Below are 18,042 nucleotides of genomic sequence, written 5' to 3' on the forward strand. Positions count from 1 at the left end.
TCTTGGTTTCACTATCAGCACTCTGATATATCAAACTGGGGAGAAAAAAAAAAAAAAAAAAAAAAAGATCAGGTTTGCATTTATGATGGGTACATCTGTAAATGTCCTGAACATCATGTCCGCAATCTTATTATCATGATGATAATCTATTAACTAAATAACTTCTTAGAATAAAGTTGGCAATTTATTAGGATATATTTGTTTTACTATTGAATAGACACTGGAAATGCAATCTGTACTTGATTTAAACAGCTATATATTAATTATATGATTTAAAAAGCTATTGAATTAAAAATAACCAACAAACTCAACCCTAAATGATTATTTAAAATGTTAAGGGGAAAAAATATTATTTCTATGCTACCTTTTCAGTTCATTACGAAACATAAAATACTAAAAAATGTAGTGGCATTTTTTTATACAAACAACATATTATATTCCTAATGAAATAGTAATTTGTAATTTAATAGGCAATGCCATATGCAAAATGGAAGAAACAATCAAATTAAATCCAACTTTATTTTAAACTTTGTCAACGTTAAAAAAAATTTAAAATTTTAGATGTCTTACACCTAGTCATGTGAAAAATGCTTCTTTTCTTAAGCATTTCATGCATTCTCTGAGAAAATGTTTAAGAAATGATAACTGCATAAATACTAAAAAAGTTATTTTAAAAATTTGCAATTTTTGCATTACAACTGACACATGCATGCACTGCAAAATCTAAATTTAAGAGTTTCCTTCATTGTGCTTTTGTATATAAGTTCATTTATCATACACATGTACAGGAAATAATAATAATAAAAAAAGATTAATAAAATTTTTAAATGGCATTTCACATAAGATCTATGAAACACGAAGAAAGTTTTACACTGATTTTGATCAAAATATATTCTATTAATAGTTAATGTTTAATTAATAACCAACTTTGGAAACGTTTTTTCCAATACATTTAGTTTGAGGTTCGTATTTAACTGAAATCTAGCCTGAATTTTGAACTGAATTTCTGCAGCATTCCTCTCTATTGCTGAAGTCTGGAACTTATTTTGAGATCACACTAAACTGAAATAAATTAATAAATAATCTAAATATTATTATTTAAAAAACAATTAAACATATCAGTAAAAAGCAACCATTATGCATAGAGATTTATAATTAAAGAAAATAAAAATTCCTAGTTTCCCAACAGCATGTTTAATAATTTTGGATAGCAATACATTGTGACACCCATTCTTTACAACCCTAAAATGAGACAGGCATAAGATAGCTACTTATTCGGACTCCAGGCTGAGGAAGCAGTTACGCCATCTGTGAGATCTTTCTCTGTCAAAACAATTTTTTTAAGTAGTTAAGCAGATATTAATTTGTTTTACTTTATTTATTATGTTAAAAATTTTCATATGTAAACACCATAAAATTCAAAAAATTAGAAAGAGTTTTCTTAAATTGATGATAAAATTATCAACATTGATTTTGTACACATAAATACAAGTGAGAAATAGCCAGCAAACAGCCAGTGGGGGGGGGGATGTCATCTGCCGCCAGCAGAGTACAGCTCGCAAAGCAATGGACACAATACTTTGGTGTCTTTGAGTGCAAGATCTGGTGAGGAACAGACCCGTTCCCCATAAGTAAAGCTGATGATCTATGAGACGAGCAGACGGCTTGTACTCCAGGAGTTTTGCAGGAATGATGATCTTCCAGACAAACTGACAATCTGTTTGTAGATATCTAAATTTCTGCCACAGATGATGGACTGCAAGGATTGCATGAAGCTATGCTATGAGCTATGAAAGGACTGACCTTAATTGTGGGGTTACCAACTGTAACATTTATTTTCATCATTTATCATCAATTCAAAACATCTTAGTAAATTCATAACAGATTAGTACTTATCTCATGCTCCACAGTATCTTAAATTGAGCAACCCTACATAACACAATTCTACTTTTACTTCATTGTACGAAGTAAAGAAAGTATTGAAAACAGAAAAAATTCCGGGTATTACATTTCAACAAAAATATCCATTTTGACTGCTATCGAATGCAATTTAACGATGTTTTTGCATTATATCTACACATACGCACAGAATAAAGGACACTTTTTCCCCCAAAACAAATTATACACCTGATTTAAAATGGATTCAGAAGAGAATTTTTCCATGACGTCTGTAAGTATGTATTTCACATAACTCAAAAACAAGTACTCTCAGAACGTTAAAATTTTGTATATAGAACTGCTGTAACATGTACTTGTGCACCTCCTTTTGTGGTTGCAATTGGCCAAACCAAAATTATATATATATATATATATATATATCATGTATATATTTTAACAAAAATGTATGTACATAAAAAAAAGCAAATTTAAAGTTAAAATAATGTGCAACTACTCCATTACTCAGCTCAGTGAACTCAGTTTTTTTATTCTTATATGTTGGTAAATTGTGCAATTCTTGCTTTAAAAATGATTGAATTATGTTGTTCTTATCTTCTGGTTAATGTTTTTAAGCCTTAGTTAATCTGCATGCAATAGTTGTAGAATTATCAACAATTTAAAAACTGTTCAAGTGTGGTTTTTTTCTTTTCTGTTTTTTAAACCATAGCAGCCATATTTTCTTACAGTTGAAACTTAGCAGAATAGTGAATTATTAAGACAGTTTATGCACGTCCAGTGTTTTTTTTTTTTTTTTTTTTCTGAGTGGGACCAAAAGTAAACTTTCAGTTTTGTGGACCAAAAAATCTAATTTCTTGCCTGCTGGCTGAATTCCTTGTTTGTATAATTGTAAAAATTGTTTTTTTAAATTGTTCAACTGTGTTATGTTTTTCTATATTTTTAAATTTTTAATGAAGATATTTTGAGGTTTTATGTATTTTTTGCCTGGTTATAAAATGAGAACTGAATTAATTGAATGAGAAATCTATCTGTAATGAAATTTGAGGAAATAAGTTTAAATGAAATGCGGCAAAAAAATGTGTATAATTTAATATTCCATACAAGGGATTAATGTGGTGCCTGCATCAGATTTTTTGCTTCTAAAGAAAACATTGTTTGAGTATTTGAACTTGTACACCTTCTAATTAAAACCTATATATCATTATTATGTTACAGGAAGCTCAAAGGAGCTTGGATAATATTTAAATTACTTTCTGCTTTCCAAAAAAAAGTTAAGTTTATAACCCTAAAACACATAAAAAGAACCGTACAAAACTGCAAATGATTAATGTAGGAATATTTTTAAAAAATAAAATTTTTGAGTCATTCAAAAAGTTTTGTGGTTTTATACATATTCTCTTCTAATTTCTTTGTTAATACAGATAAGGAGTGACCTTGATCAAAACGGGAGTTAAATACAATCTTTTCAGCTTGTGTTACATAATTCTAGCATGTGTTGCAATGTAATTTTTGTTTCAGTATCGTCCTATGAACAGAGAACCCAATATTTTATTCTCATCATATTATGCTATTTTATTTTAAAGAAAGAAAATTCTAGTCAGACCGATCATAAAATTTGTGCTATATGCATGGAAAGAGTGCAGTTTCTGATTACACAGTCTGAAAATGGTTTGAGAAGTTTAAGTATGGAAATTTCAGCCTTGAAGATGATGCCCATTCTAGGACCATCTTTTGTAAATAAGTTCCTACTAATCCTTTAGTGGTTGTGAGATAAAGCAATTCTGAGCTGAACTCATTGATGACTGTCAAAAGGTTAAAAAAAAAAAATACAACTCAAAATCCATGTTATACAGTTCAGGAAATATCAGACAGGCTAAATATTTAAAAAATACAGTACATGATCATTCTAAGAAGGTTGAGTATGTAAGCTGCTACAAGTACCCCATACTTTAACAAAACAGAACATGCTTGCTTGACTTTTGGCATGTGTTTCTTTGCTGAAAAGAAATTTAAAAAAAAAAAAAAAAAAAAAAAAAACCCTCTTTGAAAGGGTTCATTATTGGAGATGAGAAGCAAATACTATACAATAATGTTACAAGAAAAAGATCATGGGGTAAGCCAAAAAAATTTCCTTCAGTAACATCAAAAGGGGGCTGCATGCCAAAAAAACTATGATGGGCTATAAAGAAATTGTATGCTATGCACTGCTGCCACCAAATCAGATATATAATACTGTTCCCATATGGCAATTTTAAAAGCAGAAATCAAGGAAAGTACTGAAACTGACTGCACATCGGTGGTTTTGAGGTTCAGTGGTAATCCAAGTTTGTCGAAAATGTGATGGTTCAGCAAAACATATCCGTTTTCATATCAATAAATCAAATTCAATAATCATCAATCAATAAAATATAAATTGATTTAATTAAATATAATATATCTCAATATCTCAGAATCTCACAACTGCGTCACACCTTCTACCGAGCAACTGCATCGAGCAATGTTTTTGCACACAATCAATGGTGCTCTCAGCGCCCTCTAGCGTTAGGCGGGTCTTACCACTGACAATGACAATGCTTGGTCTCACATTCCAATAAATGTCAAACAACAACTTAGTGAGTAAGGTATTTTCCAGCTGCCAAGATGAGCCAAAGAGATGGCTACAGAATAAAATGATTCTAATGCAATTCAATGAAATTTTATGTTTTTGCACTGAAACATTTGTAATTATCATAAATAAAATCACAAAATTTCCCAGATGTCCGAATAATATATTTGAAGGCATTTACTTTTGTATCACAAAAATATGTGATAATATTTTACTGTTAAAATATAGTATTACTGTTATAATAGGTCATTGCTCTCCAAGCAAAATATTTATGTCAAAGACATAATAAGTCAGCGATGACAACGACACAACTGTTGAAGATTTCTAGATGCGTATCTCTCAGCTGTGCTAACTGTTGAAGATTGTTAGATACATATCTCTTAATTGTGCTAATTGTAGATTTCCAGATATACATCTCTCAGCTGTGCTAACTGTTGAAGATTTCTGGATACATATTGCTCAGCTGTGCTATTTGAATATATCTTGCATAAATACTAGATTTATGGCGACTGGAAAAATGGCCACAGGAAAAAAAGCCCACAGGAATAATGCTCACAGGCATAAATGCTCACAGAAAAAAAAACCACACAGAAATATGCCCATACAGAAAAAAGCTCACATGGAAAAAAGCTCACATAGATATATGCTCACATGGAAAAAAGCTCACATAGATATATGCTCACATGGAAATAAACCCACTGATAAAATACATAGAAATACCCTTACATTAATCAATCAATAATTAATCAATTTGAACATCGTACAGCTACTTGAAATTTTCAAAGAAAAATTATTGAAATTACAAAAACATCTATGGTATGTATGTATCAAAAACTGTGTAACTTATGTGTAGATTCAGTTGCTATATAAGATTAACAAGTGGACTGTTTTGAATTAGGAAAAGGAGAGGAGGAAGAAAAATTAAACAAAATAGACAGTGAAAAATTATTACAATTTCAATTCTTAAGAAAATAAAATAATAGTAAATATAAGTTACACATTTTATAATATAAACATTTAGAAGAATAGCAAACATAAAAAACTATTTTATTTAAATTACATAAAATACCTTATATAAATCATAAATACATATTTCAAAAAGTTATAAATACATAAAATTACTGAATTTTAGTTAATATGTGTAAATATTTAATTTTATCATTGATTTCATCATAGTTTCTTACATGATTCACAATTACTAAATGTAAGTTTTTGCATTTTTTTTTTTTTTTTTTTTTTTTTTTTTTTTTTTTTAAACTTCAGTACACCTTGTATTTACAATAGCTAATAATAAATGTTGACAGGCTAAATCTTTTTTCAGTCCATCAAATAAAAACCACATACTGGGATGGCTACAATTAAATAATGAATTTAGTACCTTATGAAAGCTTTCATAATGATTTATGGTTTTAGGAGATTTTTCGGAGGCTGCGGCTGCTTCATAACGATTCCTCACTTCGATTGGAATAAAAATGTCGTACAGGGATAGTGGTATAAAATATTATAGTACACGCAAAATGTTACTGTAGTTTTCATTCTTTTATATACCACCTCTGAAAAGGTTAATGTGAACATTTGTCCAATAATTTTTTCAAATGATTAAATTATTTTTCTTTTAAAAATTAAGTAGGTGTACGATGTTTAGATCAATTAATTATTGACTGATTAATGTACGGATATTTCTACGTATTTTATTTATCAGTGGGCTTATTTCCATGTGAGCATATATCTATGTGAGCATATTTCTAAGTGAGCATTTTTTCATGTGAGCTTTTTTCTGTGTGGGCTTTTTTTCCTGTGAGCATCTATACCTGTGAGCATTATTCCTGTGGGTTTTTTTCCTAGAACCTAGATTTACAAATTATAAGGCTCAGCCTCTATGAGCTCCAGTGAATTTCTACTTACAGCCACTTGTCGGTTTGCTATTACTTTACGCAGAGAGCACTTGAGTGCTTTGCTTGAGTGCAAAATAATTGTAACTAATTATAACTAATATAAATAACTTCCAATTTACTATAATCCACTTTAAAAGTTACTGATACTAAGATGCCTCTTTAAATTCCCCTTGACCAAAATGCAGAACCTTATATCCTAAGTTCCAGAAACCAAGCTGCTTAAAACTTAATAAACAATAAATGAAAGCAAATATTAACTAACTACTGCACTGATGCTCATTTTAGTTTTCACATATTATTTCTAGCCTAAGCAAGGTAGAGAGAACTGCAAAGTCATTTAGATTACAGTAGTTTATCAGCTGGCGACCTGCATGCAAAATGGCATAAGCCATTACCATCAGTATTAAGTTAATGCACATTTATTAGTAACTTCATTCTCACCCTAGTTTTCTCATTCATATTAAAATACTGTTGCGTGGTACCTTACTCAAGACCAATTTTTCCCCCTATTAAGACCAACTTTTTTTAATTTGTGATGTAAATCCTTTACTGATTCCATACTAAACCAGCTAAACAAAAATTACAGTGACAGGGAAATTCACCTTAGTTAAACCTCAGAGACAGGTCTTTATGTGGTTAGAAATTTTTGTGTTGTGATTTGACCAGGTTTGCACCAGTTGAATTGCTAGACACACATTCAGAATAGGCTTTCAAATATAAACACTGTGGCAAGCATGAAAATAATAAATTAATAATAATATGGTCAGAAAAATGACAGACTCAGATTTAACATTTATTTTCTGGGTTTCTTCAAAACATTTTTCTCTTGGTAAAGAAAAATCCCATAATTACTCCTGAGATATTAAACATTCATACTTAAAATTAATAGAGTATTTAAACTGCCAGATAAAAAATAATTCAGGTATGCAATTTTCTTTTCCTACAATCTTAAACTGATAAATGAAAATTTAAACTTCTGTAATGGCTGTACCTCCCATTTCAGAATTATAGAGTTATAATTTTTAGTAAATATCTAATTAATCTAAGATAAATAAATCTTTTATTATTTCAGATAATGCAAACATAAGTTTAGTCTCCCGAGAGAAAAATGGAAATACTGTCAAATCCTCAGGCGAAAAAAGATACTCAATTAACATTACTCCTACTATTACATAGAAATTTATATCTGAATCAACAAAAGAAATACAGATTACTTTACATACACTGGTTTTAATACAGCTTATTACCAGTGTATAATGCACAATCAGCACAGGAAAAAAAAAAAAAAAAAAAAAGTCCAGGAATGTCAGTCCTACCAAAGAAAGAAAGAAAAGAAAAGTAAGATAAGCTTATCTTTATGCTGAGATCAAGATGCATCTCAGGCCAAAACAAGACCTTGATACTTCTTGCCCAATGATCGTCATTCCAAAGAAGACCTCAGAAGGGCATGAAAGAGCTACCCATCAAATAAACACCAGGTAGAAGCCATAATGTCAAAGCATTTCATTCGAAGCATACACGAAGAACTACATAACATTCAGAAATACCCTAGAAGGTTAGGCCCACCTTAACAGATAAAACAGTTCACTCATTCATTATATTCCCAGATCCACTTATAAGTCAGATTTCAGAAAAATTAGTCACTCTGCTTCATGAGAAAAAATTCATGGAGAATTTTCAAAACTGTAAAAAATTTTCAGACGTGCATCCAATCTCTGCTTCACTAGCACAAGTTTAGCCCATTTATCATGTCTTTCTATTTGGAATCTGCTAGCCATCTAACAAGACAAGACACAATAGTCTCATGTACAGTAGTCAGTAAAAATATATTCTACGTGAGTATATTCTGAAATGTACAGTATGCAATAATTTGAAGACAATTGTATATGTAAACCGTTACAGTGCAGGGGTACCCAGTACTTTAACAAAACAGAATATGCTTGTTTGAATTTTGACACAAATATCTTGAGCATCATTGTTGAAACAAAATAAAGAAGCTGCTTTTTTGAAATGGCTCATAAGTGCGAATGAGAAGTAGTTAGTGTACCATATGAAGCTCTCTTAGTAACATCAAAACATAGGTTACATCACCTAAAAGGTAATGCTTTATGTAAGGTGGACTACAAAGGAATTGTATATGAATTATTATTACTAAATCAGACAATAAATTCAGAAAAATGGCAGTTTTAAAAACAGAAGTTGAAGTAAAGTGCCCAGAGCTGGCCAATTGTCGAGGTGTTGCCTTCCATCATGATAATGCTTAGCCAGCTGCCATTTCAGTGAATGTCAGATAAAGAGCACGGCCGAAATGTTTGTATCACCTCCCATATTCACTAGGCCTTGCCTCTACAGATTTTCATCTCTTTAAGTCATTTCAGAATTCTCTGCATAGCTGAGTTTCTGAGTTCACTTCTTTCTTCACAGAGTTTCTGACACTTCCAAATAGCACCTCGATAATTTCTTAACTAATAAGCCTAAAAACTTTTTTTAAAAGGAATTTTTGAGTTGCTGGAGGGCAGAAATGTCATAGCAAAATGATGCTCAAGATATTCAATGAAATTTACTTATATTACTTCACTTGTATTTATCATAAAAAAAAGTACAGAACTTTTCAGATGACCCTATTTTCAGATAGTACATCAATGCAGTTACTTTAGAAATGGTCAACTGCAGGCGCTTTTAATGACCATAACTAGAATTATTTTTGTCATAAGACAAATGACTGTATGTGAAATTACATCCATATTCAATGCCAAAGGTTGCAGAAGCTTATCAGTGAGGTTACCATAGCTGTAATAACTCTTTACATATATATATATATATATATTCCTTCCAAAGCTGAATCTTAAAGGAATTAATGGAAAGGAACACCAGGAATGCAGTCTGCAGCTTAACTCAACACAGGAAAATTTACCAAATCCAGATATAGGAAGGATTGACAAATTAAGAGCTTTCTTAATTCTGTGAGTGGTGGTGCATGGCCATTTTCACTTGGTGGAACAACTTGTTCGGTTAATTCTGATAACAAATGAGACTCTAGCCTACTAAATAGATGCTCTGGTCCTTAGAGTCAGACTTTCTTAGAGGGAAAAGTGATATTTAGCCACATGAGATAAAGCAATAATAACAAGTTTGTGATGCCCTTCGATGCCTGAATGCTACAATGGTACAATCAGCTTGCACTTTCCCTGTCCAACAAGACTGGGTAACCCATTGAACCTCCTTCTTGCTGGAATAGTGGTTTGTAACTGCACTCCTTGAATGAGGAATTCTCAATAAGCATGAGTCATAAACTAATGTTGGTTACATCTCTCTCCTTTGTATACACCGCCTGACGCAACCACTGAATGATTCAGTGAGGTCTTTGAACTGGCCCTCGAAGAAACTTTTGGGGTCGCCTTGGCATCCCAGGAATATGACCAAATTTATTATTTAGAGGAAGTAAAAGTTGTACTACAATTCCTGGCACTTCAGTGGTGTACATGACAAACTATAATACCTGATATTTATAAATCTAGAATGATTTTAAAATTGTTCCATTACACATGGTTATGCCAAAGATATTCATGCAAATAAACTCACTTTGCATACAGTTGACTATTATGCTAAATTTTTTTAAAGTATTTAAAATAGTACAATATATAATTAAAAATAATGTACTATATTTAAAATAGTACATTATATGACTAATAATTCTTTGAAACTGAATGAATACTTGAATATCCTTAAAGTGGTAGTAATAACTTAGAATAAATAAATAACATACCATGTTACAGCTAGAACTAAAGTGTTTCTCCGCAGGCGAGGAGTTCGAAATAAATCTAAAGCGGTAGTATTTAAATTGGCTTCTTCATTTTTGTCCTATCAAAAAATTAAATGATATTAAAATATTACATTCTTATAATCTCTTAATAATTCTCTAAGAAATGGCAAAATATCAGTGCTTTTAATAAATAATAAATGGTTTAGATTTCCTTAATTATGTACATTGGAGAGAAAATTTTTTTTTTAAATTATATTTTAAAGCATAAACTTCTATAACCTATAGCTCTCTATATTATAAAAATAATCATTTGAGCTATTAACAATATTTACCACATGCAAAATGCTTTATTAAATGTGCTTACTTATTTTTAATAATATACAGTAAAATTTGGATATTTTGCACACCTTAAATTTAACTGTTTATTTATTAATAAATATACAGCAGATTTTGGATAATTTGCACAATGGTTAAATAGATCACATTTAAGTTTTGTCTACATGTTTCTTTTTCTAATTTTTTCCATTAAGTTTGAATTGTTTGCACTTTTAAATGACCGACTAAAATGTATTCATACCTTAAGAATTATTTAATTAAGGTTTATTACATGCCAGACTATTATATAGTATTAATTAGTTAACTAGTAATAGTTGCCAAAATACCATGAACAATCTGTCGGTGTTTTTGAGCAATAAAATCTGGTTTCCTGAGTTGTAGTAGGTATTAATTAGCAATTCCATTCAAAATAGGACCAAACAGACTTTTAAATTCTGCAGTTTGTCTCTGCCTTCATGTGCAATACAATGCCATTTCTGGCAATGTATCTGAAAAGTAAGAAGCTCAGTGATGACAAGATATACCATATTGCCACTTATTCCTTGATTCTGCTGATCCCCACACATATTGCTTTATCTGCAGGATCAAAATGGATATTGAAATTTTAAAAAAAAATAACATTCCCAGTCTTCTCTTAACCTCTTAACTGCCTCAGGTGTATATATATATATATACGCTCTTTCGAAATACCATCATTTGCTTTGCGCTGCTACAAGTAAAATTATTCACAAAGGTTTCAAATGCGGGGATAGCTTACCTCTTGTCCAGCCATTCTTATCTTATCTAATCACTATATCTTATCTCGTTCATTTGCACTTTGGCAGCTGAGGATGATGGTTCGGTGAAACCATCAAAAACTACTCCCGTGAAAATTTGCAAATATAACGCTGATTTTTGTTGTTTGAATTCTAAATTAATACTTGTTCAGCATGTTATTTTATCTTAATTTTTGCATTCTTAAGTAAAAACAAATAAATAAACAATTGCACTATTTGCAAATAAATACTTGATTGGTAGGGTTTCTCTTAAATGAATCCCTACACTGTTTCTGTCATTACGTTCCACACATGTGCTATCTGAAATTATGGAAAGTGCTACAATTGAAATTTTGGACGTATTAAAAAAAATTCTGTTATTTAGCCTCCTTTTCAATGCTGCTTTACCATTTTATATATCAGGAAAATCTCAATGTTATTCTTGAGAATTAATTCTCAGTCACTTCACACAGATTGTAAACAAATTAGTTATAATGGGACTTGGAAATGCATTTAAAGTTTGGACTCATGACTCACGAAAAGAGGGATAAATAAATTCTGTATGTACAAGATGATTAAAAAAAATCTGGCAAATTGCAAATGTCAGGTCAAATAGGGGAGGGGGGGCAAAATAAGCAGATTTTATACTGGAATATGTGTGTAGAAATCATGTGTTGAGGTAGTACAGGGCTTTGTTGAGAAGGAGATACACAAGATGAATTACATGTGAAACCATTTATACCTTGCCGGTGTAAGTTAATATTACCAGGGCACATTTTGAGTGTGTGCATCTCTACACAAACAAAAAGCTTGTTGACGTGCATTTTATCTGTAAGACTGTGGACAGAAACAGAGGTACAGACAACAACACCTGAGAAACTCTGTTCCTTATTCTGCAGCTCCATATATAAAATGCATTTCAGCAAGCTCTGTGTTCATGTAACAGTATACAATGATCAAACCCACACAAGGAATGATGATTTATGCCAGCAGATCAACTTTACTTACCAATCTCAACAGCGCCCTTCAGTGTATCATTTCCACACTCACACATTCATTCGATTACTATATCTGCTTCAGCCTTCTATACCTGCCTTTACTTACTAATTTCAACAGAACCTTATGCCACTTCAGCATGTCATTTCTACACTCGCATATTCCATTACTGCATCTGCTTAGTTTAGTCCTCTCTAGCTGCCTTTACACTTTTTTACCAGATATGTTAGAATCACCCTATATATATGTAAGAAAAATAAAGAGTATGTAAAAGATTAAATTAGCAGCGTATATTAATTTCCCTTCTCTATTCTAAAAACAGCAACATCTATTTGCATTGCATCATTTCGAGAAAAATCTATGTCATATGACTCTTACGTAATTCTGGTGATGTAAATTGAACTAAAACTCAAGCAGCCAATAATAATTTTACAGCAATATTAACTATGCAATCAAAATGTTTTGAGAACCAAACTAACTCAGTTTGACTTAAGATTTCATCCTGAACATTACACACTTGCTTTCAATGCTTTGGCCTATTTGCACTGCTGTCTGTCTGCTGCTGCTACTCTATTACTACAAAGTTATAAAAAATGTAAACTTTTTCAAATAGGCACAATAAATGTGCCAACTTGTTTGTGGACACAACATGTTTACTGAAATAAAAAATAAATTAAATATACCTTGACTTCCAAATTTCTTATTCCTTGTGGATCGCCGTTTCAGCATTGTTTTGCAACTGATTATTGTAAAAGTTTTTGGTTCCCATACTTCTTTTCTTAAAAGTTTGCGTCCCATCTTCTGACTTTGGCATTAGAAACGTCTACAGTAGGGTACTGCTGATTTAGGGGCCATTATCTTGAGCAGATTATCAAAAGATTTATCAAAAAACGTGGCTTATTAAGTGTTTCTCCATATAATTCATTTAATGCTTCTATTTCAAAAGTTAAAAGAACATTTCAAGAGCAACATATTTCCATATGGTTTAGAAAACAGTCATTTCTTAGAGCATTGCCATTCTACATATGGTAAGGTTTTTAATTTATCTATCAACATGAAATTGTAATTTTTTAACAATTTGGGCGATTTAAAAGCAAAAACGTCCTTGCTTTGTAATTTATATCTAAAGCCATGTATCATGTACGCCATCAAAATTCCTCCTCCTGCTCTTCAGTTACTTCTGATTTTTTTTCAATTACATATATACCATACCCATTCAAAATTAATTTAAACAGTAGTATATATATATCCCAAAACAGAAATTTATCTAAAACAAAAAATTTGAGAAGCTTCACTATCTAAGTCATGCGTAATAACAATAATAATAAAAAATGCTATAGTGTGTGAAGGGGGGGAAAAACTAGACAACTTCATAACTAAAATAAATTTGCTTTGAACAAATTATGTCATTAACATAGCTCAATGTTCTTAAAAATTTCATTTCCATATATTATGCCACCATGCTGAATTTTTATTTTGTTTTACATCCAAAAATATGTCTGCATAGCAGGCATTCTAAGTTTATTCGAATTCTACTGTATATTATTAACAATTTAACAAATATATCATTCACATGGCACTTTAAAACTGTATTCAGTCATTGACTATAATAAGTCTAAAGAATACTCAAAATGTACTTAATATTTCTAATTCCGAATGTTTAAAATACATGATAATTAAAGACAAGCTGAAATTTCGTTGTTACATATAAGCAAGATTAAAAGTTGCATCATTATAATGAATATACACATCTATAATGAAATGCACAGTGTCATGAAATGGTATTTTTAAATGAGAAGTTCAATCTTGATAAACCTGATAGATCATAATATAAATGACAATATATATAAAGAAAATCATCTTATCTCTTATAATGTATATAAAATCAAGACATGGGTGAGCTTCAATGTAAAAGCAAGAGTTTATCTAGCATTTCTCAAGATAAAAATGAACTCCTGAAATTAACAAGATTTATTGGCAATAATTTTATTTCATTGAAAAAAATGAACTTGTGCATTTAACACTAATACATTCTCAAGATAACATTTCTGTACACTCATCTAAATTTGCTAGTAAATGGTTATCAGAAAAATAACATTAAGGCACGAACAAAAATTCATATCTAACTTAATCAAGAATAAAAATTCTAATACATACACAATCAATATCTGCAAATTCCTCTGAATAATCTCTCTTATTTATTCTTGCAACTATTTTAAGCAATTTTATTGCTTCTTTTCTTCTACCACGCGTAAGCAGCCAGCTTGCGGATTCAGGTATCAACCTTAAATAAATATTTTTTTCTTAAAGATCATGTCACTTTGCTTAATTTAAAAAATAATAAATTATATGCACAATTTTGAATTTTAACAAATGGAGAACAACATCATTAAATCGTGAAATTGTACATAAATTATGTAGTGCAGTAGTTATATATTTTTATTTGCATTGCGATATCACTGAACAATATTATATCACTTGTAATGCTCATAGTCCCAGCAGAAGGAAAGCCTGGCTGGAAAAAAATAATTAGTCCAATGGGACGATCACTTGCGAGCGCCAGGTGGTTTGTTGGACGGAGGTAATTTAAAAAAAAAAAAAAAAAAGTAAAAAAAAAGTAGAGATAAAGAACGGAAAGGACAGTGAGGGCAAAGGAGACTTTTGACCCTGGATGTCGGATGGGACGGTCCGATTTTTTTTGGCTGGATGGCCGTTGCCATTTTTTTGTTATGCAGAGATTGTTTTCTCATCCAGGAAAGACAATGCCAGACTTACATATCCATTATTGTACCTATAATATATAATAATCAATAATTTTTTTCTTATTAAAGTTTATCGTTAAACAAACAATAAAAAAGTGTCATCTATGCCTCGATCAACAGAAACATGTGTGAAGGAAACGAACCCCACACTATGGATAATACAGTAACTTTTGTTTCCAGCTGTATGACTATGACAGTCAACTACATAATGGTGGCAGTGGTGAGATGTACTTCAGCACATGGGTGAGGACTGATTTTTTGTTAGTTCTCTGTTCGATCAGATGCAGGGTATTTTGTTTTTTTGTTTGGGTACCTCTAAAATGTGCAAGATTGTAAAGCAAATTGTAGGAGAATATTTTATCTGAGGTTAAATTACTTTTCATTAAATTTAAAATTATTCTGCATAAGGATACAAAAGTTTAGGGGTATTTTAACACAGGTCAATTGAAATTCTGGTTTGGAACTCCAGAAATAGTTGAAGCTCGATAGAATTTAAGTGTTATGTATATAAATATACATTTTGTATACATGCATTTCTGAATACACACATACATTTCTGAATGCAGTCCCAATAACAGAAGAACACACCTCTGACTTCTACAAACACTGAAATATAGAACTCAAATTCAATATTACTTTCTTCAATAAGTTGAATTTTACATTATCTGAATTTTTTAAAACACTCTGTTTAGTTTCAGTTCATGAAAAACTGTATTTTTCTGCACAATAAAGCTATTGATTGTAGATAATTATGTTGTTTACTCTGAGGTTTTTTTTTTTTTTTTTTTTTTTTTTTTTTCCTTCTACAGACAAATTAATATAAGTAGCCACATATATTTCCATAAAATTTTATTCTTTACACACACACACATATATATATATATAAGAATATATAAAAGAGTAAATTAAAAGCGTAAATTAATTTCCCTTCTCTATTCTAAAAATAGCAACATCTATTTGCACTGTGTCATTTTGAGACTATTCTATGTCATATGATTCTTATGTAATTATGATGATGTAATCAACCAGCCCATAGTAATTTTACAGCAATATTAACTGTCCAATCAAAATGCTTTGAAAACCAAAACTAATTCAGTCTGACTTAAGATTTCATCCTGAACATTATGCACTTGCTTTTCATGCCTTGGCTTAGCTAGACTGCTGTCTATCTGCTGCTGCTTTCTTGTTACAAAGTTATCAAAAATATAAGCCTTTTGGAACAGGCACTTCTAATGTGCCGACTTGTGTGTAGCCGTAACATGTTGCTGAATATAAAAACTGAAGATTTAATCTGCATTCACCTCCAATTTTCTAGTCATTATGGATCAACACTTCTGCAACATCAAAATTCCTGCTCCTGAGTTACAACTATTACAACTGAGTCGACAGGATACACATCCTGTGCGTTGGAATTTCAGTGGCAACGTCATCGCAGTGTCTACAATAACCAACCATCTCTTCAAACTTCCATGTGTAATGGAAATTCATAATGAATATCGAATATCTGCAAGTCCAAAAGTGCTAATGTCAGTAAAAACGAAGTGTAAGACTATCACTTATATATTTAGGGGGAAACAAATGTGTTAAACTCATCAAAGTGTACCTGTGCTTCACAAAAGTATTATCATTGAAATTGTGGCTACCATCGTGAAAGCGAATTAATTAATGTCTTCATGTTCTAATCTTCAAGATATCTACTGCTCTCAATCTATGTGCACAGCAACCTGGAATCAGCAAGTGAACCACACAGAATTGTGCCAAAACAAGTGTGTTACAAATTTTAAATTTTAAAGTCAAAATCCATTCTTCGAAATTTAATCCAGCATATGCAGTGATTTAATAAGTGCAATGTAATTCAAAAGCAATATAAAAAAGTTTTAAAAAATCGAATAATAGGTTTGCTGCGAGTGCTTAAAAATGAAATGTAGTGCCAGCCTTTCAAAATTAATTCAGCGTTTCTTTACAGTAAAATGACGAATGTTTTCCGAATGCCAATATTTCAAATCATTCCAGTGCTTTCAAGATCATGGAACTGCATATCTTAATCTGGTTATATGCGAATAAATTAGGATGTTCTTTTGCAGTTATAGAATTAAATTTATAATTGAAGTAGGTGCCAGAAATTTATTTTCACTTCTGCTTTTTGCATAATTGAATCTGCATTGGGAACTGATATTTTTTTTCTTAATAAATTGGATATTAAAAAATGTAACACTGTGATATGAAAAAATATAATTTAGTAATATTATACATTTGAATTCTAATAATTTAGAAAAGTAAATAAGTTATTCTTAGATTTTAAGTTATTTTTAGGGAAGGCAATTAAGATAAGTTTTTATATTTTTGAAATTTTGTTGAAAATTTTGAATATGAATTTTATAATTATTCTAAAAATGAAGTAGATGTAAAAAATAACTGAAATTAGTACAGATAAGTAGCATGAAATTATGGTAAATGCATGTTAAAATTTATGGGTGATTGTATGTTAAGTATACAGAGTATGTCGAGGGAGTACTGGTTTCTAAACAGAGGCTTGTAATTACCTCTGTACGGTTGTTCCGCTTACCCTCTTCATATAAGATAATGTTGGAGGCTCTCATTTTATGAGTGTATGTAATTTTTTTAAATATTATTATACTTTTTTTTATTGTGGATTGTATTAGTGCAGTTCTCAAAGACCAGTTACCTTATGCAAGGAACTGCCTAGGTATCCTGGGCCACCAATGCAGAGACTTCATCAACCCAAATGAGAAACTCTGGTCTAACTAATAATATTTTTAAATATTTTTAATAGTATTAGAATTCATTTTAAATTGCTAAAGGTTTTGCACAATATCTTTTCATAAACCATTTTTATAGTAATTAGTAATTATTTTATGTAAGTAATTATTTTTAGTAAGATCAGATTGGATTGGATTATGGTAAAGCTCTTAAAATTCCTATTGAGAATAAAAGTATTTGTGGAAGATTTTTTAAGCAGAATGTAAAAAGGGCAAAATTGAGCCAGCACATTTATCTGCCAGAAATATAATTA

The 18,042-nt window shown here is 30.6% G+C and overlaps 1 protein-coding gene across 3 annotated transcripts in view; it reads right to left on the reverse strand.

Moving 5' to 3' along the window:
* The window catches only part of LOC118189211 (carcinine transporter-like), an 89,776-nt gene that overhangs the window by 18,271 nt on the left and 53,463 nt on the right, over nt 1-18,042 (reverse strand). For all 3 annotated transcript variants that reach the window (XR_015043371.1, XM_085824778.1, XM_035359785.2), the window contains exons 6-7: nt 14,404-14,530; nt 10,163-10,257 (exon numbers count right to left, since the gene is read on the reverse strand). Coding sequence is in view for 2 of the 3 variants with exons in the window: in XM_085824778.1 (XP_085680904.1) it covers nt 10,163-10,257; nt 14,404-14,530 (222 nt within the window). In the remaining variant the exon portion in view is untranslated. The remainder of the gene's footprint in view (nt 1-10,162; nt 10,258-14,403; nt 14,531-18,042) is intronic.

This window comes from Stegodyphus dumicola, chromosome 10 (assembly GCF_044657685.1).
Source record: "Stegodyphus dumicola isolate Sdum_Otavi_A_Nest chromosome 10, ASM4465768v1".
Lineage (NCBI taxonomy): Eukaryota > Metazoa > Arthropoda > Arachnida > Araneae > Eresidae > Stegodyphus > Stegodyphus dumicola.